This window comes from Myxocyprinus asiaticus, chromosome 32 (genome assembly GCF_019703515.2).
Source record: "Myxocyprinus asiaticus isolate MX2 ecotype Aquarium Trade chromosome 32, UBuf_Myxa_2, whole genome shotgun sequence".
In the NCBI taxonomy this organism is placed as follows: Eukaryota; Metazoa; Chordata; class Actinopteri; order Cypriniformes; family Catostomidae; genus Myxocyprinus; species Myxocyprinus asiaticus.
This window is the reverse complement of record NC_059375.1, coordinates 38,904,304-38,932,284: the sequence shown is the minus strand read 5'-3', so window position 1 is coordinate 38,932,284 and position 27,981 is coordinate 38,904,304. Positions and strand designations below refer to the sequence as shown.

The following is a 27,981-nucleotide window of genomic DNA, read 5'->3' as shown; positions in this document are numbered from 1 at the left end:
TGCTGCATCCAAGCCGCTAGGTGTCAGTGTAAGTCCAAGATGACACAAAGACAAAAGTTACTGAGTGCACCTTTAACGTTTTAAGTGTAAACTTTTTTCGCGATATATAGCGAAAGACGGTTTCTATTTGGTTTGCAAAATAATCAATGTAAATTTATCTCAAGGGAGCGCTGGTGTCTTTCGTAATCCAGTGACTGGAGGATTTCAGCACCACGCCTCTCTGGACAGCTCCTATAAGAGTACCTGCTTACAGTGTCTCTAACAGAAGTCTGTGTGCTGCACATGGGATGAGTGTGTCCCTGGAATACTAGTCAATACAACCCCATACGACGTCCTTCAAACGAGCTTCCCATTTGTTCACCAACATTAAAGCCATGGCTGAGAGAAAACTCTTTCCCCAGGATGATGACCAAGGTTCCCTGCTCTCCAGACTTGGCACAGACAGCCCTAAACCCAGGGTGAAGTTCGGAGGCATGTTCTGTAATATCGAAGGGGCTTTTGAGAACAAAACATTGAATTTTGAGTCGTACAGTCCCAACTCTGCGAGGAGGAATCCCAAGGCACGCGTGGATGACCAGAGAGATAATTTCAGCGATACTTCGAGCGTGAACGACTTTTCCAGCGTGAGTCGAGCAGAGGCACCGCACACCCCGTCCTGCAGGTCAAAGGGTCAGACCGTCGTATACCCTACCGGACACAACCGTGTGCACAACGGGCGACGAGAGGTAACCACTCCTGTTATAACAGTCACTATTAAACTGTAGATAGACCAACCTTTGGTATACAGTTAAAGAATGCCAATTTGATTGCCATTTATTTCCAGTTAAAGGATCTCTCTGAGAGACGATGTCTGTGTCAAAGCTCTATAAAAAGAAGCTAATAAAAGCTAAGCATAACATAGATACAACTATGATATTTAATACTTAATACATACTTAAAGGGTCTATTAACAATTATGTTCTGGCTTATAGGCTAAATAAATCAAACAGCTGTGACTAGTAGAAAAACACTGACTAGTGATTCAAATTATTTTTTCATTACTGTAAATTAAAGTTTACAAAGGCAAAATGATCATTATAAAGTCAAATTACTGTTACATTACTGCATATTTAGCAAAAATGTTAAGCAAAAATATTGTCAAATAATTGAGACAGTACAGTATATTAAAAGTTTAAAAAAGCAAAATTCACTGTAAAAAAAAGTTTAATTATTGTTACAGTACTTTATATTGTTTAAAAAAGTTAATTTTTGATAAAAATAAAAATAAAAAATGGTCAAATTATTGACTAATTGTAAAAAAAAAGAAAAAAAAGTTGTTATTGTTAAATTACTATATATTAAAAGTTAAAAAATATATTGTAAAAAGTCAAATTATTGTTACAATACTGTATATTGTTTAAAAAAAGCACAATTATTGTAAAAAATACAAATTGTCAAATTACTGATACATTACTCTCATTGTAAAAAAAAAGGAAAAGTATTGTTAAATTATTGTTACATTAATGTATATTAAAAGTTTAAAAAGCAAAATTACTGTAAAACTCCAGTTATTGTAACATTACTGTATATTGTTTAAAAAAGCAAAATTATTGTAAAAAATGAAAATTGTCAAATTATTTATACATTACTCTGTAAAAAAAGTAAAATTATTGTTAAATTATTGTTACATTACTGTATATTAGATGTTTAAAAAAATCAAAATTATTGTCAACCATTCTAATTATTGTTTATTTACTCTATATTGTTTTAAAAAAGAAACATTCTTGTAAAAAAAAATACAAATTATTGTCAAATTATTCATAAATTAATCTCATTGTAAAATAGTAAAATCATTGTAAAAAAAAAAAAAAGTAAAATTAATGTTACCTATTACAAACTATTGTTACCTAACTGCATATAAAAGTAAAAAAAAAAAAAAAAAAAAAAAAAATACAAATAAAATAAAAAGGCTTAGTTATTGAAAATGAAAAAAAAAAAAAAAGTACAGTTACCATCAAATTCTTGTTACATTTCATTAAAAGTTAAAGTTAAAAACTATACATGTACTCCGGGTTCATTATTTCCTTTTATTTTTTTTTTATTTTTTTATATATATATATATATATATATATATATAAATTGTTTTTAAGGTTATTAATTTGTAGTTTCCCAAGTGTAACCAAGAATAACGTTGTTGACTTTCACTAAGACTAACTCTTTATATAATATACTTTATATCATTTAATCTGTAACATATATGTGTTTTTAGAGACATTCGTTTTATTTCACTGGGCTATCCAAGGAGCAAAATACAGCTGCTCTCTTTACTCACTGGGAAACATGGGATTAAATGTCTAAAAAGTCCAAAACTTTTCATCTACTAACAAAACTCCACTATTAAAATAGTTAAATACAATTAAAATGGTGTAAAACGACTAATTAAAGAGATCGTAAAGTAAATACGTGAGTGAATGATCTGATCTCGTAAAATGATTTGAACAGTGAGTTGAGTTACTTCATTGACTCTACAGCAGTAAAGCTCGTGTTTGAAGGATTGAGCCTCGCCCCTAATCGCCTCTTGTGTGCAGGATGGTCTGTGAATATTAAATCAGCAGATGGTAAGCGGACTGGAGAGAGAGGGTGTGGGCTCTGGAGTTTTTGTCTACTGTGACTATTGAGCCCCGATAAACTACATTTCACCCCGAATATTGATATCCGTCCACCACACACACACACACACACACACACACACACGTGCACAGCACCTTTATTCTGACGTGCACACCGATCCGATCATCTCTAGAGGTTTTTTTTTATTATTTTATTTTTTTATTTATTTTTTTTTTGTGCATCCTCGGAAATCAAAGCTCTGCTCAAACCGGTGGCATGTCTTTCCAAGGCAAGAAGAACATCCCTCGTTCAACGGTAAGCAAAGTTAAACGTTAGGCCACCGGTGAATGTTTTCTGGTTGCAGTAACCGAGAGATGATGATGATGATGGTGATGATGATGATGATGCGATTTATTGTGCAGTCATGGTTGAGCCGCCGCCGGCAAAAACCTGCTGTCCGAGAAACACGGCTATATAGCCGGTAACACGATACGAGCTGCACCGATTACGTTTAATACATTAAATAATGCCTTTACATATGCATGCTTATTCATGAAAACGGGTTTGGTTCAGTGTTAAATGTCATTAAATGTGTGCCAGGCGGTGGCGCAGCGTTTATCCCCGGTTTCACATGTCCATTGTGTCTTTCATTCATTCATTAAGCTACCGTTACTTTAATTTCGGGTCACATTTGTACCGGTTTTTCTGACTTGTTTATTATAAGAGAAAAGAATCGCTTTGTATGTTCAGTAATAGTGTTGCAGCTCCAATTGCACACATTGCAAAATGTCAGAATTGCGAGCCAAGTCGGCCATGCGTTCAAATAGCTTCTCTGGCCTAGACGTCTGTCTGGGGGCCGTGCCCATGAGCCGCTGCCCCTGTCCGGTCTTAAAGAAGCGAGGATTCATCTATGCGCACCACAGGAGCGAGAAAACCCGGGGACGAGCGCTATTAACGCGGCCAAATTGAATTCAGTTCTCTTGACCTGACCCACTCGAGTTCCCGAACTGAGTCTGACCCACATTTAAAGCTAAAGGAAGCAACTATAATCAGCATGACATTGATGTAGGAAACGTCTGCATTTCTTGATAAAAATCATGTGATGTAAGGATAATGGGATACTGTGGCTAGCTGCCACACATTATTGTATGTGGGGTAAGTTGTCACAAAACAATAGCCCGTTATGGACTTTTCAGCAACACTGAAGTAAACATTAAAATAAACATGAAACAGTGTAAACTATCAAACTATTGCTTTTGCCAAAAAATATTTGTATTAATAAATTATTTATGTGACAGCTTGAATGACATGCAAAATAGGGTACAACAATGCAAAATTAGAGGTAATTTGATCTAACATTTAATAACATTTCAAATGTTGCAAATTCATGTAGCTAATGGGAATCCCTGAAATTATCGCATTTATGGGTATGTATATCTTTTGGGGTAAAAAGCCCCCATAAAACAAACTGCTTTTCTTAAGATGTGTTATGAAGAATGTTCAGAGTGGGCTGAAATTGAATGACCCAATCACAAGGGAGATTCATTTGTGTAACTTCCTGAGACCCGAGCATGACTGCTGTGTGCATTTTCCATTTCCCTTTTTGATTTATAACTTGTAGCACCTAATAAATATGCAAATAAATAAATAATTCTAGAGCAAAAACATTTTCTAAAAAAATAATGCAACATATGTGGACAGCAGGACTATTATTAATAACGGAATAATACCAAGATAGAAATTTTTTTATTTTTTTATATGTTTCCAGGAGTGTTGGTTATTCAGGTTTTGGAAACGTTACAGGCATTACATCAGAAATTAGCATAATTTATGGACAGCATCATCTAGTCACTGCCAAACATGTTAAATTATACATTATAAATTCTGAATCCAAGTACTGATTAGTATTGTCCCATGTCTGCCAAACATGTTGAGTGGTACAAACATTGTCAGAAACATAACTTTTGGTTGGATTTTTAGGAATGAATGCAATTAGCTGCATAGAAAAGCTATAGGTTGCTCCCTATTTAGTGAATGATTAACCTCCAGTGTGCTGTCTGTCTGCACTGGTCTCAGAACAGTTCGAAATGCACCGTATTTTCATCCTAACTTTGTATAAGCCTCTGAAATCAAAATTTTTAAGCTTTTGGATGAACCCATTTCTTTTCAATGTGATAATTCCCAGTGAATATAGGATTTCTAAGGAAAAAATGCACTAAAGTACACATTTGTGTACATTGTGTTAAGCAGCATGGTGTTTCGCGATAAATAGCTCAAATTTTAAAAATGGCATTTCGGATGAAACTAGAGACTCTAATCTTTTTTACTCAAACAGTTTTCAATGTAAAAACTTAATAAGGTTTCTTACCAGATGTAGTTTTGTTGGTGTTTCTCCCAAAGACAAACTCCGCTGTGTTCGGCGCCATATTGTTTTGTCGCATGACTCCGCACGTTGAAAGTTTAAACCTTTACTGGCAGGCCAGATTGTCCTGAACTGAGATCAATCAGTTTAAAATAAATTAAATGATGCGTTTTATATAGCAAAGACAAAATATAACGTCCACGCATGTGTACGGGGGGTCGCACGAGGTTATAGAATACTTGAGATGTAATGAAATGCCAAATGTGATTGAAATTAATAGGAAATGGTGCACCCTTTTCTTTGAATAAGTATTATCTTAATTTGTTACTCAAAATAAGCATTTGCATTAATTGACACATTTTGCCCTATAACTATTGCCTTTATATCTACAGTATACTATATCACTAACCACCCCAATTTTAATCAGAACAACCTTCTGTTATTATTAATTTTTTTTTACACTAATTATGTTGCTTCATCAATATTCAGTCAAAAGAAATTTATTTTTTCAATCTTGATACATTTTGTAACCAGAAAAAAAAAAAAAAAAAAAAACTTTAAAAGATAAATATGAAGAAAAAAAAATATGATGATATTGGAATTTTACTTTGGAGGTCAGAATTGACCAAAATTATTCTAATTGAATTTTGATTTGATTTTGAACTATAGTGTGTGTTTAAAAATAAACATTGAAAACTGCTAGAGAAAATACACATTTGTGTAATTGAACTTTTAACTTAAATCCTTATAGTTACTGATATACAGCGCTTGTGACACCTCTGGTCTCCTCTAATCATTCATGCAACATACACTAGCCAACTCCTATAATCCATTACTAAAAGTCTCAATGCCCTAGATATTCAGTAGGTCAACTGTAACATGAAGTGCAGTCCTGGTAGTGCACACTGCTCTGTTAGACCTAACCAGGCTTTTTTTTTTTACAGTAACATACTGGCAACAATGTTGCCAGCTAGTTACTCTAAAAGCCAGGTTCAGTAAGCTACTGCTACAGTACTGAATACTGTAATTGATGACTGAAGTATATTACTGTAAAAATGATTTAATTGTATAGTAACTATCTGTAATTATCATATGTAGTCAAAAAAATGGGTTACTGTAATATATAACCATATTATTGCTGTTGAATTGTTAATTTTTTTAGGGAAAAATTTCATTCAAATAAATTTATATTTAAAAAGTATATTTTATTGGTACATTGCAAATGTTTCATATACATTCTGTATATATTCTTCCAATAAAAACATATGAATTCATGTAATCACTCATTAAACACACTGAATACACATTTAACTTTACAGTTAACCATATGTAACACTAAACATAAAATAATGTAAACATTCCAGCAGCATTACCTTGCTATTTTGGTACTTCACCATGCCATTCACTTCAGAGTGCAGTCTGTCAGTCATTATACAGCCAGAATGAGGAAAATAATGATAATAATAAGAATAATGTAACCCAAAGGACAATCTAAACACAACTTGAAGCACCTAAAGTAATCACATAGCACCCTCATATCTATCTTCTATATCTGGCTAAACACATTTCAGTCACATACTTATACAAGTATGAATATAATAACTTGAGACAAAGTTTTGTTAATATTTCCATAAAGAGATTTTTGCCTTAAGGAAGGAAGAAATAGTTCATCCAATGACAATTCTGTCATTACTGCATGTACTTTAGCCTAATGTTCCTCTAAACCTGTATGTCTTCTGTGGAACATGAAAGGGAAAGTTTTATAAAAGGGAAGAGACTGGAGTCGAATTGAATATTTTATCCTGCCTTTATGTGCTTTTTGGAGCTTCAAAGTTCTGATCACCATTCACTTGCATTGTATGGACCTACAGAGCTGAAATATTCTTCATTCGTGTTCTGCTGAAGAAAGCAAGTCATTTGCTGTATTTAGTTCCAGTTTGTTAATGTATTAATTAGATATATAGTAATTTACGGTTATTAATGAGTGACGTCACAGAAATTACCCATGATGCAATGCATATTACAGTTAAATACTGTATGATTATATTATAGTAATTTACTGGTCATTTTACAGTTATTTATCCTATAAACTACAGTAAGGGTTAAAAGTGTGCATCAAAGAACCATCACTGTCTGTCTTGTCTCTCCTCAAGCAACACTGTGGCCCAGAATCAGAAATGCTCGGCAGGGATTTTGGCTGTGCCAGTTATGGGCTGCCCATGGAGGTGTCACATTGCATTAAAGTGAAGCTCTGTGGTTTGCACACCATCCAGCCACTGTAACTGAGTGCCAAGTGTGGTAAAATACCCTTTAGCATAACGCTTTGGCCTAACATCTTTTGTGTTCTATGTAAGGTAGAGAGTCATACTGATTTGGAACAATATGAGTGTGAGTAAATGAAGACCAAATGTTCATTTCGAATGAACAATCCCTATAAGTTTATCTATTGATCTAATGCCATTAGTTGAAGGTTGGGCAAGGAAACTAGTTGGCATTGTCTAACAACACTGTGAAAGTTTTATCATGCCTGAGTGCCCTAACAAGCCCTGTTGCCTGGCATAGCTCCATGCCAGGGAAGATAATGAAGGGTAAGTGTGCAGGCATTGCTTTAGCTGACCAATATATGGTCTCCTATAAGTGGACTTATGAATTCAACTCATCAGACAGACATAATGGTGCAAAAATGGACAGTGAAAAGTGTCATTAACATATTTCTCCCTCTTAAGACATTCATTCATGCAAATAACACCAGTCACGCATGGATAATATAGTAAATAGAAAATTGATGTCAGAGATGAATGGAGTTGCCACTTATATTTCTTTTGTATTCACTACCTCTGTCTGGATTTTTGGTGTCTGGTCTTTCAATGATATAATCTCTGATTAGCTCATTAAAGAACATTGCATATTCTGCATAGAAGGATTGCATAGATGGATTTGCATGCATTATACAGCTCTTTGTTCTCTTTGAAATCACTGTATATCAACAATTAAAGCTTTCTCAGAACTGGGCCAGTACATTACAAAGAGATTGATATTACTGGTATCTTTACATTTGTAATATCAACTTTCACCTTCAAAGATATTGTAAAAAATAACATTATAACCTTTGAAATAACTTAAAAATATGATGCACTGAATTTGTATCATTCATCAGTAAAATTGTATGTAATCTCTTTTTTATGTCATCTCTTTTTTCCCCAGAGTGATAAGCTCATCATCAAAGGTGGGAAAATTGTAAATGACGACCAGTCGTTTTATGCCGACATTTTTATTGAAGATGGGACCATTAAGTAAGATTTCATTATTTTTCACAATCAAACAATAAAAAGTTTACATAAAAACATTCTGCAAAATTGCAAACTTATACTTTCATAAATGTTTATTTTAGGTCCTTTTATCTATTTTATTTATTTTTCAGTTCTTAACTTTCTTTTTTTTAATTTTTTTTTATGGAATACAATTAACAATATGATTAGCACAATCTTACTAACCTTTCTTGTTTCGTGCTTGTTTTGTTTTTGTTTTATTTTGTTTCAGTTTCAGTTCAGTTTTTGTTTTTTGTTTCAGTTCGATTTTTGTTTTGTTTTGTTTCAGTTCGGTTTTTGTTTTATTTTGTTTTGTTTCAGTTCAGTTTTTGTTTTGTTTCAGTTCGGTTTTTGTTTTGTTTTGTTTCAGTTCGGTTTTTGTTTTATTTTGTTTGGTTTCAGTTCAGTTTTTGTTTTGTTTCAGTTCGGTTTTTGTTTTGTTTTGTTTCAGTTCGGTTTTTGTTTTATTTTGTTTTGTTTCAGTTCAGTTTTTGTTTTGTTTCAGTTCGGTTTTTGTTTTATTTTGTTTTGTTTCAGTTCGGTTTTTGTTTTGTTTTGTTTCAGTTCGGTTTTTGTTTTGCTTTGTTTTGTTTTGTTTCAGTTCGTTTTTGTTTTGTTTTGTTTCAGTTCAGTTTTTGTTTTATTTTGTTTTGTTTCAGTTCGGTTTTTGTTTTGTTTCAGTTCGGTTTGGTTTTTGGTTTGGTAATGATTTTTCTTAAATTAGATGGAATCCAGTTAACAATATGACAGGCACAATTTTACTGACTTTGTTTTGTTTTGTTTTTTGTTTGTTTTGGTAATGATTTGCCTGAAATGAAATGGAACACAATTAAAAATATGACAAGCACAATCTTGAAGCCTTTTGACAATGTTCAAAAATGTTTGTGCAGGCAGATTGGAGAGAACCTCATTGTACCGTCAGGTGTAAAGACAGTGGATGCATATGGGCACATTGTGATCCCTGGGGGCATCGATGTTAACACCTGTCTGCAGGCCCCTCACCTGGGCATGACCCCAGCAGATGACTTCTACCATGGAACACGTGCTGCTCTGGCTGGAGGAACCACCATGATCAGTATGTCATTTACATGAACAAACATCTTACACCATACATAGGAGAAGAGAGCCGAAGTTAATTTCAGTAAGGATCAGATCATTTGTTTCAGAAGGTGGTAAAAGATAAGCTCAACAATGGCTCTTTACTGGTTTATCTGCAACATAGAAATAAGTCAGGTTTGCTCTGATAGGGTCATGGGCAGCAGGGATGTGCACATACAGTATAACTAACCATATAATCGTGCATCATTAGGTTAAAATAAATAGACATTTCCACTGTTAACAGGGAGCAGAAAACATTTCCAATGTATTGTGTTGAGGGAACGTAACTGTAAATCGTGCTGGATGAAATTGTGCATGCTTTGATGGAAGAAAAGGAAGGTCTCAGTATAAAAGTGTGTGTGTGCATGTGTGTTGTACAGTATTAGGGCTTAAGAGCTTGTCCAGTCTCATAAAATCAGTTGAATTGGGGTCACAGCACTGTCAAAAACGATTCACTTCTCCTCTGCTAAACTTTTCTTTCATAAGCCACTGTACTTCTTTATGGGGTCAGTCAGGAGACAAAAATGACCCCCTTAATGCATTTGTAATCTTAACATGTTCATTTTTATTTTTATTTAATGGTGATGCGTGTAATGTTTATGATAGGAAAATTCTTTCTCCTGTCACAGTTTAATGTGCAGAGACTAAGTAAGCCATTAAGTAAGCCATTCGTAGGTTGACTTCCTAAAGAGTGCAAACACTGTGGTGTCAACAATGCTACCTAGTCTCATAAACTAGAGTCCCATTACTTTACCTACATGGCTCGCTCTATGAATCACAGCAGTTTCCTGGTTATGAACACTAGAGGTGCTAAAACAACTATTACTTTTATTCTTTCACATGAATCACGAGTAAAACAGCAGATTATCTGTTCATAAACACTTACTTTTGACCCCATTTTTCACACAACGCTATCTTACGACATCAAAAAACACTTACTATAGCGCATGATTGTAAGACACTACTTTTCAACATATGCATTACATAACCAACTACATTTATAAGCATGTTCAAATGCGATCAAATTGTGCGGTAGCTCAACTGATATAGAGTTGCACTTGTGATGTAAAGGACCGGAGTATGAGTTCTGAAGAGCACACGAGTCAACACGTGAGCCGAGAGTGTCATAGAAGCAACAGAAAATGTCGCTTTTCAGCAATTCAGCACATTAGCTTTTTATGGCACTATTGATCAGGTTTAGGTTTAATGTTTAGGGTAGGGAGGTAGGTTTTGTTCATTTAAAACCCGATAGAGAATTAACCTTAACCTCATCTGTTTGAGAGAAAAATGAACTCACTTTTAGTGCCACCTAGTGGACATTTGACCTCCGAACTGCCGCAATACGTGAGAAACCACATAATATCATTTTGCTAAAATGTCACCACATTCATTTTTTATGAGATCTGGCTTGAAATTAAACTTCACCTTTAAAAGTGTCAATATTATGTTATATAGACCTAATGAAGATACTGTGTCTGTTTATGACCACAATGTATTAAAATTCATGCATCTAACCCCCCTCTTTATCAAAGGCTCAGTAGTATTTTTCTTGGCATGATAAGCATGTTTTTCTTCAGTATGCTCTGCTGTGTCTTGATCACTACCTTCCTTTAGTTGACCATGTCGTGCCTGAACCGGGATCAAGTTTACTGGCAGCTTATGACACGTGGAGGGATTCGGCAGATAAGAGGTCATGCTGTGACTACTCCCTGCACATTGACATCACACGTTGGCATGATGGTCTATTTGAGGAACTCGAGACTCTGGTCAAAGATAAAGGTGATGTGAGATTTCAGGTGTGACTCTGATATTCTTTTTATTTCCCCCTAATATATAGATATTGCATTGTAAGTTGTATATTGTAATGAAGTTTTTTTAAAAAAAAATTTTATGCTTACACACTGCCAAAAAATAGAACGGAAAGAATGGAACTACAGTATAATGCACTGTAACTTAAACGTTAATTTACACAAATAATTGGGTAGTTACACAAGCTCTGAGATATCTTTGAGTAGGGCCCTATGAAATGCGTTTTATTTTTTATATATATTTTTTTATAATTCCATTTTATTTTTTCACAAATTCAGTGTTTTTCTGTTTTATTTTTTCTAAATTCTGTATTTGAATTAATTTAATTTGATCATCAAAGGGTTTAAACAAATTAAATAAATATTTTGACAAATAATATTCATTAAAAATGTAATAAAATAAAAATAGAACAATTAATTTTCATAATAACATTGCATTCATTATTTTCAAATGAAGTTCTTTTATACAAATCATCATTGCACAATCCAAAACACAACATTTTATTTTTTTAAATTAGTTATTTTGTCAAATAAAGTGCTACACAGAGAATCAGAGCATCACAGATGTGAGATATCACTTAAATACTATTATTATTATTACTACTACAGTAAATATCATATAAAGATAAATATACAGTAGTGATATATTTCTGTTAATATATTTTTCTCCCATTTAAATCAAGCTTTTATTTTGGCAGAAAACTCAGTGAAGCCCTTTCGGTTTCTATGTGTTTTTGACTGTATTTTCTCACCGCCAGATAAGCAGGTCACTACATGGCCCAGTGTGATTATTAAACTGTTAAATTATGTGATTTAAGTAAATTAATATATAGTCTGTATGTGCTGCGTGTTTCACAGTGAATAAGTGCTCAGCTCTTTGTCATCTGCTACACAAACAGATGCTCATGATGTGTTTTTTTCAGTGTATGAGTAGCCGGCTCCACACATTCACTTTGAAGTGCACAGCACATGCAGACTATATATTTATTTAATTAAATCGCAGCCTTTTGCTATTTAATAATCAGACTAGGTCATATCACAATTTGAATTTGATTAATGTGCATTCAAACATTAATTTTTGTTCCGCATCTCAGAAATCATAGTGTGAACAGCAATCTAAGCTCAAATACACATTAAGCTCAAATACACATTGAGATATGGCATGCATTACCACACAACTCCTAGAAAAAGATATGTAACTCTTAATTCTGTTTCTTATTTTAGGGGTAAACTCCTTCCTCATCTTCATGGCTTACAAGGACAAGTATCAGAGCTCTGATGCACAGGTATGTCTGCCATGTGACATCACTTCCATAGGTCACAGTAATAAAGGACATTCCTAGACCAAACACAAGGCATGTTGTAGAACTGATACCACTTTGTGTTTCTGTAGATCTATGAGATGTTTAGTGCTATGAGAGATCTGGGGGCCATAGCACAGGTTCATGCTGAAAATGGTGACATCATTGAGGAGGTAACCTTGATGTATCACTTATTATGTATTATAAATCTGTGTGTCTTCTGATGTTAATGCATTTCTATTATCAAATGATTTTATAAAATGTGCTAGTCTCTTTCATTCCTGCACCATCCTTTCCTCTACACTCGATGCATATTGGTCATGTTTATAATCCCAGGAACAGAAGAAGCTTTTGGATGTGGGAATCATCGGCCCAGAGGGACACGTACTGAGCCACTCAGAGGAGGTTGGTCTTTATGTTCCAAGTCAGTGTACAGTGACCCCAAAAAGTACTGTATATGGACACCTAAGCCACACCCATATGTACTTCTCGAGCAGTTGATTCTGAAACCATTCAAATCTGCTCTACTACTGGTGAACTATTTTAATCATTATGTTGTTCTTCCCCAGGTGGAGACTGAGGCTGTGTATCGAGCCATTACTATTGCAAAACAGGCCAACTGCCCCCTCTACATCACCAAAGTGATGAGCAAACCAGCTGCTGATGTCATCGCCAAGGCCAGGAAGAAGGGTATGAAACAACAGCAAAAAGGCGAAAAGGCAGTAAATATATTTAGTTTCATGCATTTCGATTTTGCATTTTCAGGCATGGTCATCTACGGGGAACCAATCGCAGCCAGCCTCGGCACAGATGGATCACACTATTGGAGCAAAGACTGGGCCAAAGCAGCCGCATTTGTCATGTCTCCGCCCCTTAACCCTGACACGAGCACTCCAGAATACCTCAGTTCACTACTGTCCTGGTAAGCAGTGAAAATGAAGCAACTTTGAAATCAACATTGAAATAAAAATTCACCGCATTGATGGGAAAAAATTATTTGGGAGGAACAAAAAATAAGTAAACACTTCTGCATTTTCTCTCGCTTGAATGCTTTGTGAGCTGTTGAAAATCAGTATCATTCAATAAGAAGAGAAATTGCAATGAATAGTGTATAATAGGAATGCATAGCATAATCTCCAATTTATGAATGTGTTAAACTACCAAAGACTACACATTTAAGTGATGCCCAGAAGTTGCCTAGACAAAATATAGGAAAAATAAGATCTGCTTTGTTCTCATTTGTGTTGATATTATTATTATTATTATATCTTTATGGTGGTGCTTTTTCATCAATTAATACAAATTGTTAAATTACGAAGGAAGTCATGTTAATTCTCATAGTAGATCTGTAGACACAAAAATCGTAAAGGATAATAAGACTTTTTTTAGTCATGTATGATTTGTGTTTGAATCGGTTGAGTGAAAGATTAAAAAAGAATCACTCAAAACACACAGAAAGACGCCACCTATTGGCATAACGATGTTACCTATAGAAAGTGTTACTGAGGAATAGGTGAACGAATTTGAACAAATACTTTTGGTGAACGGATTCAAAAGATTTGAGTCACTGAGTTGATTCAGAATCCCCTCCACTATTACAGAGCATTCGCATGCTGGAATACAAATACAAGAGTGCCAGAAGTTTCTCGTTAAACACTAATATTGTTAGAGAATGCAAGCTTTTTTATAAAGGAATGCAAGGTTTCTCAGGGGAATGTAAAATGTTTGCGAGACAATTCAAAGTATTTATTCATTTTCCTACCAACTTGTTTTTCCCATCAGCAAGTTTGCTTTGGCAAATGAATCGCTGAATCAGAGTTTAGAATCAGTTAATTGAAACTGATGATTAAATGAATCATTAAATCAGTGTTCAGAATCGGTTAATTTAAAGAGACAGTTTGAACTGATCCCTGGAAATGAATCAAACTGAGATGCTCACGCTTCGTTGCTGCAAAGTGCTTTTCGAGGCAAATCAGTCCGCTCGTCAGCCATCTTTGAAAAATGGTTAGTCAAGATTAAGATCAAAGAACATATTTCAATTGAGCTGAAAAATCTGACAACAATGGTGTCATACATTATCTATTGTGCCTCTTTAGTTCAGATAACGCTAAAAACCGCTATTTTCCCGGTTGGTCTAGCTAATGTGCATACGCGTTCTGGAGTTGATTGACAGGTGATGTCTGTAGGTAATAGGTGATTGGCTCTTTTTCCTGTAAGGCAGGACTTCCTTTTCTACATCCACCATATTGGGCTTTCCAATTTCTCCCATTCATTTTAGTACAAGTGGTCCGTCTCAGGCAAAATAGTCTTTGGTCACTCTCATACTCGCAAGTAGCAAGACAAAGAGGGGCCGCGAAATTAGTTTGATGATCTCTGACATGATCTTTAGTAAACTTAATGACTAAATAAATATTACATTAAAATCATCGCGATGGTATTCAGCAAAATCTTTGTGAATATTTTATGAGTATTCAATAGGTATATCGCTCAGCCCTATACAGTATGAAGATACGGTACAGTATATCTTTGAAGTTAAATATCTGGGTCTTTAAAAGCATAGCACTTACTTACAGTGAGTATATGAAACTCTGTTTCAGTGGGGATCTTCAAGTAACAGCCAGCGCCCATTGCACCTTCTCCACAGCACAGAAAGCTGTCGGAAAGGACAACTTCACTCTCATTCCAGAGGGAACCAACGGCATTGAGGAACGGATGAGCATCGTCTGGGACAAAGCTGTGGTATTTATTCATTACTCTCTATGTAACATCTCTATTTAATCTGTTCAGTGAACACATGAGCAATTCAATGACTTGTATTACACATTAATGTATACAGGTAGATAAATAATATCGCAGGATGGGCTCCCCCTGCTGACTCTAGTTAGTGGAGAGAAAAACACCTCAAGTTTAACCACCGGCGGGTCCAAAATGGGGCGATATGTCACGAAAAAAGTTTACGCTTAAAATGTTCAAGTCCGCAGATACAGTTGTGCTCAAAAGTTTGCATACCCTGGCGGAAATTGTGAAATTCTGACACTGATTTTGTGTCTTTTATTTAAGGATAGTGATGAAGCCATTTATCATCACATAGTTGTTTGGCTCCTTTTCAAATCATAATGGTAACAGAAATCACCCAAATGGCCCTGATCAAAAGTTTACATACCCTTGAATGTTTGGCCTTGTTATAGACACACAAGGAAAATTCGGGGATCTCTTGATACCAAGCCAAGGTCAGGTAGACCAAGAAAGATTTCAGCCACAACTGCCAGAAGAATTGTTCGGGATACAAAGAAAAACCCACAGGTAACCTCAGGAAAAATACAGGCTGCTCTGGAAAAAGATGGTGTGTTTGTTTCAAGGAGCGCAATATGACGATACTTGAACAAAAGTTAGCTGCATGGTCAAGTTACCAGAAAGAAGCCTTTACTGCGCCAATGCCACAAAAAAGCCCGGTTACAATATGCCCGACAACACCTTGATATGCCTCACGGCTTCTGGCACACTGTAATTTGAAGTGACGAGACCAAAATAGAGCTTTATGGTCACAACCAAAAGCGCTTTGTTTGGAGAGGGGTCAACAAGGCCTATAGTGAAAAGAATACCATCCCCACTGTGAAGCATGGTGGTGGATTACTGATGTTTTGGGGGTGTGTGAGCTCTAAAGGCACGGGGAATCTTACGAAAATTGATAGCAAGATGAATGCAGCATGTTATCAGAAAATACTGGCAGATGAAAGGCAAGACGACCAAAGACTTTGCATGACCTGGAGACATTTTGCCAAGACGAATGGACAGCTATACCACCTGCAAGAATTTGGGGCCTCATAAACAACTATTACAAAAGACTGCACGCTGTCATTAATGCTAAAGGGGGCAATACACAGTATTAAGAACTAAGGGTATGCAGACTTTTGAACAGGGTTCATTTCATTATTTTTTTTGTTGCCATGTTTTGTTTTATGATTGTGCCATTCTGTTATAACCTACAGTTGAATATGAATCCCATAAGAAATAAAAGAAATGTCTTTTGCCTGCTTACTGTGTTTTTTTTTTTTTAATGGTACATATATTACCAATCTGCCAAGGGTATGCAAACTTTTGAGCACAACTGTACATAAGTCTGGCATATGTGGTGTCATTTGAAAGCTTAAAATATAAACCTTTCATAGATAACCATCACTTCTGCATTTATGTTACAGAAAATAACAAAATAAGACTTGAAAACATCCACATCACAAATAAGTGCCACCTAGAGGTAATGTGGTAGAAATATGAATATGAATGTAAAAGTCTTTTAAAATGGCACTTGAATAGACAAATCCTATTCATTCTCAATGCAACTGTACAGTTTATTTTGTTTCTCTAATACCACAGTTCAAAAGAATCACAAAGTAAAATATGATTTCTGTAAGGCATCAAATTCAAATGTCTGTTTTATGTGCCGATCACTGCTGCTGTAAGCCTCAAATAGCTAAAAACTTTATATCTGCTGTTACCTTAGGCAGTTTCTACAAAACTACAAAAAAGGAGAGGATCTCAGCTTTCTAATGACACCTAGATTAAGCTTCTAGTCCACTCAGAGGCCGAGATATTCGATAAAACAATTGGGGTGGTGCATGAACTGAAAATGACACTGAATGTCTATGGACCAGCTGCTTTGAAAAAATGAGAATTTTAAAATACAATAGTATAAAATATAAAAATGCAAATGAGAATGACTTGACCCTACTATGTTTCTTCTTCTCTTTCCTCTCATGATATGTTTATAAATTCCTTCTATAAGCCCCAACAACTTTAGATGATGTATTTTAATGTAGACAGAATTTAATAGTAGTTCAGGTTAGGGTTGGGTTAAAATTAAAGATGATGTTTGTATTTTTTTTTTTTTACACATGTTACAGTACTTTCTCCTGTCCCATCTTGATCTTAATATCCCAGGAACAACTATAAGTAAACCATTTGTACCATTGCAGTTACTACATTTTGTTTTTGTTGCACAGGCAACAGGTAAAATGGACGAGAATGATTTTGTTGCAGTAACCAGCACAAACGCTGCAAAAATCTTCAACCTGTACCCCCGGAAAGGCCGAATCGCTGTTGGATCTGATGCCGACATCGTCATCTGGAACACAAAGGAGACGAAAGTCTTCTCTGCCAAATCTCACAATCTGGTATGAGAATTCCAACCTCAGTTACACCATCTCTTAAATGGGAAAAGGTTACCAATCAACCAGTTAACAATATCTGTATTTATTCAACATAAGTTTTAAAGTTTAACAGCTCAAAGTAATAAAATGGATTGAAAGGATACTATTTCTATTAGATCGGATTGTTTTGAATACAGTGGGATTCGAGTGGTTCTCAGATGGTTTTACTTCAGGACATCAATTTGCAACCCAACACAATTCCAGACCTGTGACATGTGGTCTGGATTCTTTTAGCTTGCATAGTTTTGTTCTTGGTTTTCGAGGATGAGGGCATGTCACACAATTGCGTTGCAATCATTTTACTAACTTCTAACTGACAGATGAATTTGCACCAAAATATTGTAGAGTTTGACAGATCCTTCTCTGTCCTAATTTTGGCTCCCTGTGTCCTCTGCAGACAGTGGAGATGAATATTTTTGAAGGCATGGAGTGCCGAGGTTTCCCTGTAGTGGTCATCAGTCAGGGCAGGGTCGTTCTAGAAGATGGGACACTGAATGTGACAGAGGTTTCAGGGCGTTTCATCCCAAGAAAAGCCTTTCCTGACTATGTCTACAAGAGAATCAAAGCCCGAGGCAGGGTAAGACATGCTGTGACCCAATGCTCATGGATCTTTCTATGGTTATGGATGCTGACTATCTCATACCACACTGTAAACCCTAATGTTGTCATTATTGGAAAAATCAAGTTGTCTTAATTAAACATTACTTAAACTCAAATATCTATGTTCCTTTAAATTATTCTTCTTAAAAATCCATAGACTTAAGATATTAAGTGTTAATAACTCAAACTATTGAGTACAAATTTGTGGCTATGGGGAATACCTATACACACAACAACATTTAAATGGCAAATCTGAGTTAAGTCTACTTGCATCTAGTTATCATAAATAGTTAAGTTCATTCTATTTGACCAAGTTAAATTACCTTAATTACACACGTTTTGGTGACGCCATTACTCAATTCAATTGAGCCAATGTGTTGACTCAATCATTTCAGTAAAATCAACTTGCTAGGGTTTTCAGTGCATGGCAAAAAGAAAATTTTAAACATCCAATATCTCTTTGGGAAGAGCATTACCCTTGAGTTATTCCATGAAACGTTTGTTTTTTTTCAAAGGTTCGCTTTCATTATCACGTTTTCTTTGTAGATGGCTGATGCTCGTGGTGTTCCCAGAGGAAATTATGATGGCCCAGTCCATGATGTCATTAGTATGACCAAATCTGTACCAGCCACTCCAACCACTAGGGGGCCAACTTGTCCAGGAAAGATCCCACTTGGACCAGCCAGAAATTTGCACCAGTCTGGGTTTACTCTATCTGGTAAGCACCCTGTTGATTTGGTTCCTTGCCCCTCGATTTGGGTTGTTTGCCGCTCGTAACTGAATTGAGAATGCTTTTTAAATTCCAGTTTAATTCTTAAATTTTAATTAAGGTAACAAACAGGTTCCATAGTTGTAATTTGTATTTGAATTGGACCATCAGAGGCTCAAGCACCGATATTGATGATATATATATATATGAAGCCAAATATGCCTTATTCGGAAAGGCACGAATAATGACTTTAAAACGAATAACGTATTCATCCGAATAATATAAAAGATATTAGTATGAATGATTATCCAAATCACAAGGATAAATCTAATCTAAAATTAAAACAAAAATTCTATTTCATGCAGATATTAATATCTGAATTACCAGGAAAAACCACAACATATTCCACAGTTAATGTAGCCTACAAATTCAGCTTCATCTGGTAAGAAGAAAAAAAAATATAATAATGTTTTTTTAAATAATATTTGTATAATAATAATAATAATAATAATAATAATAGTTATTATTATTATTATTAGGCTATTATTAAGAAAAGGCATATACAAGGCATATTTTATTAATAGAAACTATAAATGTAAGAGTAATACTTAAAAATGGGCATTTCATTTAGTTTTGACGCACTTCCGGTTTAAGCCCCGCGCACACTCAGTTCTATCCGAATACAGAGACAGATAACTTTGTCATATGAACAGATACAGATACAAATACAGATAATGGCTTCGCTGCACACCCCTAATTATACACAGAAATACTCAAACCAGCCCGTCTGGCACCAGCAATCATCCAATCGTGTGGCAGCAGTGCAGTGCATAAAATCAGGCAGATACAGGTCAGGAGCTTCAGTTAATGTTCACGTGAACCATCAAAATGTGGAAAAAATGTGATCTCAGTGATTTGGACTGTGGCATGATTGTTGGTGCCAGACGGGCTGGTTTGAGTATTTCTGTAACTGCTGATCTCCTGGGATTTTCATGCACAACAGTCTCTAGAATTTACTCAGAATTGTGCCAAAAACAAACAAAAAAACATCCAGTGAGCGGCAGTTCTGTGGATGGAAACGCCTTGTTGATGAGAGAGGTCAATAAAGAATGGCCAGACTGGTTCAAACTGACAAAGTCTACGGTAACTCTGATAACTGTTAACCAATAACAATTGCTCTGTACAATTGTGGTGAGAAGAATATCATCTCAGAATGCTATTCTGAGATGCGGGTTGGCGCTGTTTTGGTGACACAAGGGGGACCTACACAATATTAGGCAGGCGGTTTTAATGTTGTGGCTGATCATTGTGTGTGTATATATATATTATATAACCAGTGGCTTCCTAAAAACACTTGCGCAAGTGTTTTTAGGAAGCCACTGGTTATAAAAAAAAAATAATGATTTTGATTAGGGCTGTCGATTTAACGCGTTAACTCAGTGCGATTAATTATTTAAAAAAATAACACGTTAAAAAAACGTAATTAATCGTTCCCAAACCGTCATAAGGAATATGCCTACCATCTGAGCAATTCAAGTTTGTAGTACCACCTTTTTTCTCCAGGGGGCAGTATGCGAAACTTCAGCTATATAGGCAATGTGTAGCTTATACAAAGAACAAACCAACCCTTCACCAAATAGCACAAGATGAGAACGCATTCTTGCTTTCAAACACTTGATGGAGCGCAAATCCGAATACAAGGACCTCAAGATGTGTTTTTCTAAGTTTCAAACTATGTTTAACTTGACACAGTGACCTAAAAACGGTATGTTTATGACGTGACACAACCAAAGTGAGACGCTCTAAAAGCATCTGTCTGACACAGGTGTACAGATGCTTTTAGAGCGTCTCACTTTGGTTGTGTCACGTCATAAACATACCGTTTTTAGGTCGCTGTGTCAAGTTAAACATAGTGTCCTTAGAAAAGTTCTTATAAAAAATCTCGGACTGATTGACAAATTTAATTGCAAAATGGATTACTGTAAACTGTAGGCCAATGATTGGCTAATGTTCAATAATATGGAAATAAACAATATATTGGATTCTAGTCTTATCAATGATTTACTCATCCACCACAATAATGTAATGGATTTTAATTATCTGAATTATTATTTTATATAATATATTTTATTAGTAATTATTTAAATGTACTATTTATAATTATTTCATCATTGTATATTAAATTGAGTTATATTAGTTGTATTATATTAGTTGTATAACAACTAATGAGAACTACTGACGTTGAAGATAAACTCAGCAAAAAAAGAAACGTCCTCTCACTTTCAGCTGCTATTATTTTTCAGCAAACTTAACATGTGTAAATATTTGTATGAACATAAAAAGATTCAACTACTAAGACATAAACTGAACAAGTTTCTCAGACATGTGACTAACAGAAATGGAATAATGTGTCCCTGAACAAAGGGGGGGTCAAAATCAAAAGTAACAGTCAGTATCTGGTGTGGCCAACAGCTGCATCAAGTACTGCAGTGCATCTCCTCCTCATGGACTGCATCAGATTTGCCAGTTCTTGCTGTGAGACGTTACCCCACTCTTCCACCAAAGCACTTGCAAGATCCCGGACATTTCTGAGGGGAATGGCCCTAGCCCTCACCGTCCGATCCAACAGGTCCCAGACGTGCACAATGGGATTGAGATCCGGGCTCTTCGCTGGCCATGGCAGAACACTGACATTCCTGTCTTGCAGAAAATCATGCACAGAACGAGCAGTATGTCTGGTGGCATTGTCATGCTGGAGGGTCATGTCAGGATGAGCCTGCAGGAAGGGTACCACATGAGGGAGGAGGATGTCTTCCCTGTAACACACAGCATTAAGATTGGCTGCAATGACAACAAGCTCAGTCCGATGATGCTGTGACACACCGCCCCAGACCATGACGAACACTCCGCCTCCAAATCGATCCCACTGCAGAGTACAGGCCTCGGTGTAACGCTCATTCCTTCGACGATAAACACGAGTCCGACCATCACCCCTGGTGAGACAAAACCGCGACTCGTCAGAAAAAAGCACTTTTTGCCAGTCCTGTCTGGTCCAGCAAAATTGGGTTTATGCCCATAGGTGACGTTGTTGCCGGTGATGTCTGGTAAGGACTTGCCTTACAACAGGCCTACAAGCCCTCAGTCCAGCCTCTCTCAGCCTATTGTGGACAGTCTGAGCACTAATGGAGGGATTGTGTGTTCCTTGTGTAACTCAGGCAGTTGTTGTTGCCATCCTGTACCTGTCCCGCAGGTGTGATATTCGGATGTACTGATTCTGTGCAGGTGTTGTTACACGTAGTCTGCCACTGCGAGGACAATCAGCTGTCCTTCCTGTCTCCCTGTAGAGCTGTCTTAGGCGTCTCACAGTACGGACATTGCAATTTATTGCCCTGGCCACATCTGAGGTCCTCATGCCTCCATGCAGCATGCCTAAGGCATGTTCACACAGATGAACAGGGACCCTGGGCATCTTTCTTTTGGTGTTTTTCAGAGTCAGTATAAAGGTCTCTTTAGTGTCCTGAGTTTTTATAACTGTGACCTTAATTGCCTACTGTCTGTGAGCTGTTAGTGTCTTAATGACCGTTCCACAGGTGCATGTTCATTAATTGTTTATGGTTCATTGAACAAGCATGGAAAACATTGTTTAAACACTTTACAATAAAGATCTGTAAATATATTTGGATTTTTACAAAATTATCTTTAAAATACAGTGTCCTGAAAAAGGGACGTTTCTTTTTTGCTGAGTTTATATTTGCTGTTATAATGAAGAAAAAAAAATAAAAATCACGTCACTTTGTAATGTAGTAAATTCCATCAATACCATAAAACAAATATTTAAAAATAAAATAAGAAAAGCACAGAAAACAGCTACTAAGGCCCAGTGTTGCATTTTTGCTATGCTTAAAATTGTCAACTTTATGAAAGTTGATATTTTGGGAGGATGTAATCATTTTTCAATCAATGGAATTTTTTTTTATTTAAAATTATTACAGGACAAATTCCAGTTTAATTCCAAATTTTTAATTGAGGTAGCAAACAGGATCCAAAATTTTCATTTGTACAATTATTATTCAGGGTTCCCATGCGTCCCGGAAAACCTGGAATTTTGCAGTGCAGTTTTTCAGTCATGGAACATGATTTCCAAAATTATGTTCTGGAAAATAATTAGATGTCCTGGAAAATATTTTAGAATATTAAAACAGTTTGACTGTGTCATTAATAAGGTTTTTGTTACATGTACAAAAACATGGAAACTAAGGGTGTGCAGCAAAACCATTATCTGTATTTGTATCTGTATCTGTTCATATGACAAAATTATCTGTATCTGTCTCTGTATTCGGATAGAACATTGTGTGGGCGGGGCTTAAACCGGAAGTGCGTCAAAACTAAATGAAACACCCATTTTTAAGTGTTACTCTTTGTAGTTTCTATTAATAAAATATACCTTGTCTATGCCTTTTCATAATAATAGCCTAATAATTATTTTTATTATTATTATTATTATTAATATTTCTCCCCTTTTCTCCCCAATTTGGAATTGCCAATGTGCCCTAAGTCCTCATGGTGGCATAGTGACTCGCCTCAATCTAGGTGGCGGAGGATGAATCTCAGTTGCCTCAGCATCTGAGACCATCAATCCCCGCATTTTATCATGTGGCTTGTTGAGCGCATTACCGCAGAGACATAGCTTGTGTGGAGGCTTCACGCTATTCTCTGCAGCATCCACGCACAACTCACCACGCACCCCACCGAGCGAGAACCACATAATAGCGACCACGAGGAGGTTACCCCATGTGACTCTACCCTCCCTAGCAACCGGGCTAATTTGGTTGCTTAGGAGACCTGGCAGAATTTTTGTTTGTCTGTGTATATATAACAACATTATTCTGAAGGCAGGAGGTGTCAAGCAAAATGTGAAATGTCAAGCACACATTTTGCAGTGAATAATAAATACAAATTAAAATATTAAAAGAAATTAAAATAAAATCAATATAGCCTACAAACAGGTGAAAGTCCCATAAGTCTGTCAGGATTTTTTACGATAGGACTCCATTATTTAGTATAATAATAATAATAATAATGTTAAATTAATACAGCGCCTTTCCAGTTAAAGAACGCTTAACATTTTCAAATTTAACACACTTTAAAGAAAAAGAAGGATAAAAAAGATGGCATTTCAGTTTTTTTTTTTTTTTACATAAGCAGGAATATTCCTAATAGATGAATACTCTATGGAGCATTTAAACCTTTATGGAGCATTTTAACTTTTTTCAGAATAAAGTCTTAACCAGTTAATAACCTTAATCGCTGATGTGAATATAAATGTGGTCAACTTTAAGAGACGGATAGACGAGCTCTGCTGTGAAATCATCATTTCAGGTCAGGAATTTTACATCGCGCTCAGGATTAGGCTGTAAATGAATACATGAGAATCACATGTGAATCATGTGATACATTAACATAGACATTTCAAGAATAGAAATTGTATATGATGTCATATCTTAGTTCATATTACACTTGACAAGCTCCAGAAACGCACAATTAACAAGAGGCCGCAAACGAGTCGAGACCGTGCCCATCCGATCTGAAATCACACTGTGCGCATTTTCATTCATAAGGTTTACACTTTAGAAATGTTGGCTGCACAGATTCATAAATTCATTGTAATTTTGGATATGTTTATTTGAAATGTCGCTTTATCCTTGTGCTTTTTGGATAATCAGTCAAACGAATGTTTTTTATATTATTCGGATGAATCCGTTATTCGTTTTAAAGTCATTATTCGTACCTTTCCGTATAAGGTATTCGGCTTTGGGTACATCCCTAATGGAAACGATCGAGACACTGAATAGGTGTCTAATACACATTTGTATAGTTTTGGCACTGCTGCCGGCTACGCATCATGAAACAGCGTCAACGGTTGACTGGCGTGAACGAAGCCCGGTCACGTACATTTCTTGCTCATTTGTTGTCATCTCTGCTTCACTCCAACAAAATAGTTTCGGTATTGATATAGTGCAAAATAAGATTTTCGTTCCATAATTACCGTTGTGTTAACTACGAAAACATTTGAGTTGTAAACTTCAGACAATGACAATGCAGTCAGACCGCTGAAATAAATGTTTGAATGTACAATTAATCAAATTAAAATTGTGATATGTCCTAGTGTGATTATTAAACTGCAAAAGGCTGCGATTTAATTAAATGTATGTATAATCTGCATGTGCTGCGCACTTCAAAATGAATTTGTGAAGTCGGCCGTTCATACACTGGCAACACACGAGTCATGAGCATTCATGACAGAAAGCAGAGCTTTGAGGCGTGCAGCACATACAGACTATTAATTTATTTAAATAAATCACAGCTTTTGGGGGTTCAATAATCAAACTGGGCCACATCCGGAGGTGAGAAACTACTGTCAAAGCCACACAAATGGCAAAATAAAAGCTTGATTTAAATGGATGTGTGAAATGGGGAAAAACAGATAACAATATATTACTACTTTATAGTAATATAGTCATTTTTACACAACATTTTGTTATCTAAAAATGGTTGAATACAGAATTCAGAAAAAATAGGCATCCAATAACCACAATATACATCATGGCCTCTCGTGTGTTTTTGCTTCAACGTTACATCTGTTGGGCACAGAAAATGTCCTGGAAAATTGTGGGAACCCTGATTATTATCAGCTATCTTTAGCTTGGAAAATTGCTAATTTTTACAACAACAAAAAAAGTGTTAGCAATTGTGTCAGCTAGCTGTGACCTTTTTGTGTGACTTTAACAAGCTGCGACAGTTAATATGCAAAGAAATCTTCCTGCTAAAACTGTTGTTGTGATACAGTTCAGAGTGTCGGCTATTGTTACAGTTTTTGTAGTTTCAACCCATATGTAATCAAAAAAAAAATTGTGCTTTAAACAAATGCTGCAATTCCTCTACGCTGGGTCTCTGAGGGATAAGGAAGTAGAATTACAATTAAATTAAATTCAAAGAAATTTAACTGCTGTAAATGTGAAACATAAATTTCATTTTTGAGCATGAATTAGCTATAAACAAGTTATCATACTAACAAGATATGAGGTATTTCCAGAAACAGATGATTTGAAAATTATTTTTGAAATGCCACCTTTACAAATGTATAAAAAAAACTATAATTTTATAGACTGTGGTGGAAGAAAACTTGATCAAAACTTCAGTATTTTTTATAAAAGTTGTCTGAAAACGGTATTGATAAATTAGTTTAGACACATATGTATAATGAAAATGATATTTTCCGATCGATTTTTAAAGTCTAAAATTGGTCCATCCCTGCTTCTTACTGTCTGCAGCATATAAGTCTCTTTATCTAACTCTCCGTCTCTGTGACCTCAATCCTGTAGAAGTAATTTAATGCAACTCATGCAGACATGCTCTCATTAAAGTGAACTCTGTAGAGTTAATTTGCATGGAATCTAAGCCAAACAAACAAGCAAACAGCAATGAGTTTAAACCATTTTCTCCCTCTCTGTCTAATTAAGGCACTCAAATGGATGACCACATCCCAAGGCGTACGGCACAAAAGATCGTAGCGCCACCTGGAGGCCGTTCCAATATCACATCCCTCTCTTGAGCTTCATCCAGCAGAGGATCTGGGCCAAGCAGCAACATGTCCGTCTCCTTCAGCTTCCAGTTTTATAGTACCGAATCATGCAAATATTTACCTTAATAACTCCATATACTCGCCATGACCTCTGCCAATCCAATAGGCTATGCAGCAAACTAAATATAGCTTTCCATAAATTCATAATCTCTGTGTAATCAACCTGCCTCATTCTAATGTAGCATGTTCTTTTGATCGAGTCACACAGACTGCATTCTACTGTAGCGTAGCATTGATGGCGTACAGACGGCTAGTGATCGTTGTGTTTGTGAAGTTGAACTACTGAATGGATCTCATTGTATTACTGCCTTTAAACCAGTGCTTTCCTCATGCTGACATTTAGATTCTGTAAACTGTGTCATTTCTGCACCACAAGCGGCATCAGTAGGAATTGGAGAAAGCTATACATTAGCATTTCCATTCATTTCAAACATAGCAATTATACACTTTAATACTCTGTCACTGTTGTGTTTTAAAGGAAAATCAAGAACTACCAAATGAAGGTCTTAGCGCTGAATTATTAAGAAAGAGTAATTGTTAGGTTTATCTATGTCGAAAGAGCTAAAACAAAAAACAAAAAAGGACTGTAGACCAATTCTTATGTGCATTCATAATTTACAGTTACAGTAAGGTATCATTGTGCTAATGCTAATCACATTGCAATGCATTTTGCCATTTTTGTATGTTTCTACAAAAACATTTGGTGCTCTCAATATACAGATGAAAACACATGCCAATGTGTTACTGTGAGAAACATTCTTTTTTGAACCCAGACAAGCATTTATAATTCTTTTGAGATAAGACCTTGTTTATATTCCTGTTATGTGTTTAATTACAAACAGGCTTTTTTGTAGTCTTAACCGGTATTTGCTGGAAACCTTCTCCAAATTAGATGTCATGTAATTTTTGTGAGATATTTCAAAGGTCAGGTGAGAGAAAACTGTTCCGTGGATTGTCTTTTCTAACTTGTGTTCGTTCTGTAAATATTTGTTTCTTTTTCATTTTTTGTGTATGGTTTGCATGTTGTCAATAATAAAAACAACTGGTTAAAGAAACATTATTTCTTTACGGTGCCTCTGTAATTTCATCTTTTATATTTAGTCTTTATAATAGTCATTATTATTGTGAAATGACAACAAGGGATGATTGTAACAAACAGTGCAATAACTTTTCAGCTTTTCATTCTATGCAGGGATGAATTTTCATAACTTTTCTAGTTGATAATTTAATAATTAATTAATTATTTATTTATCACACGTTATACATTTTGCACATATACAGTGAAATTCTTTTTTTCACATATCCCAGCTAAGCTGGGGTCAGAGTGCAGGGTCAGCCATGATACGGCGCCCCTGGA

At 35.6% G+C, this 27,981-nt stretch overlaps 1 protein-coding gene across 2 annotated transcripts; it reads left to right on the top strand.

Annotated features, from left to right (window-relative positions):
- Nucleotides 1-340: 340 nt before the first annotated feature.
- LOC127423639 (dihydropyrimidinase-related protein 4-like) lies at nucleotides 341-27,697 on the top strand. Of its 2 annotated transcripts, none has more exons than XM_051668126.1 (14): nucleotides 341-725; nucleotides 8,156-8,244; nucleotides 9,150-9,334; nucleotides 10,972-11,136; nucleotides 12,390-12,451; nucleotides 12,559-12,639; nucleotides 12,803-12,871; nucleotides 13,036-13,156; nucleotides 13,232-13,388; nucleotides 15,064-15,205; nucleotides 17,467-17,637; nucleotides 18,071-18,250; nucleotides 18,820-18,991; nucleotides 26,503-27,697. In XM_051668126.1, the coding sequence occupies exons 1-14, from the start codon at nucleotides 375-377 to the stop codon at nucleotides 26,592-26,594; spliced, it is 2,037 nt and encodes a 678-aa protein (XP_051524086.1). In that variant the 5' UTR covers nucleotides 341-374; the 3' UTR covers nucleotides 26,595-27,697. The 2 variants fall into 2 exon arrangements, with proteins under 2 accessions (XP_051524086.1, XP_051524087.1); XM_051668127.1 differs by lacking the exon at nucleotides 341-725 and adding an exon at nucleotides 2,615-2,904.
- Nucleotides 27,698-27,981: the final 284 nt, after the last annotated feature.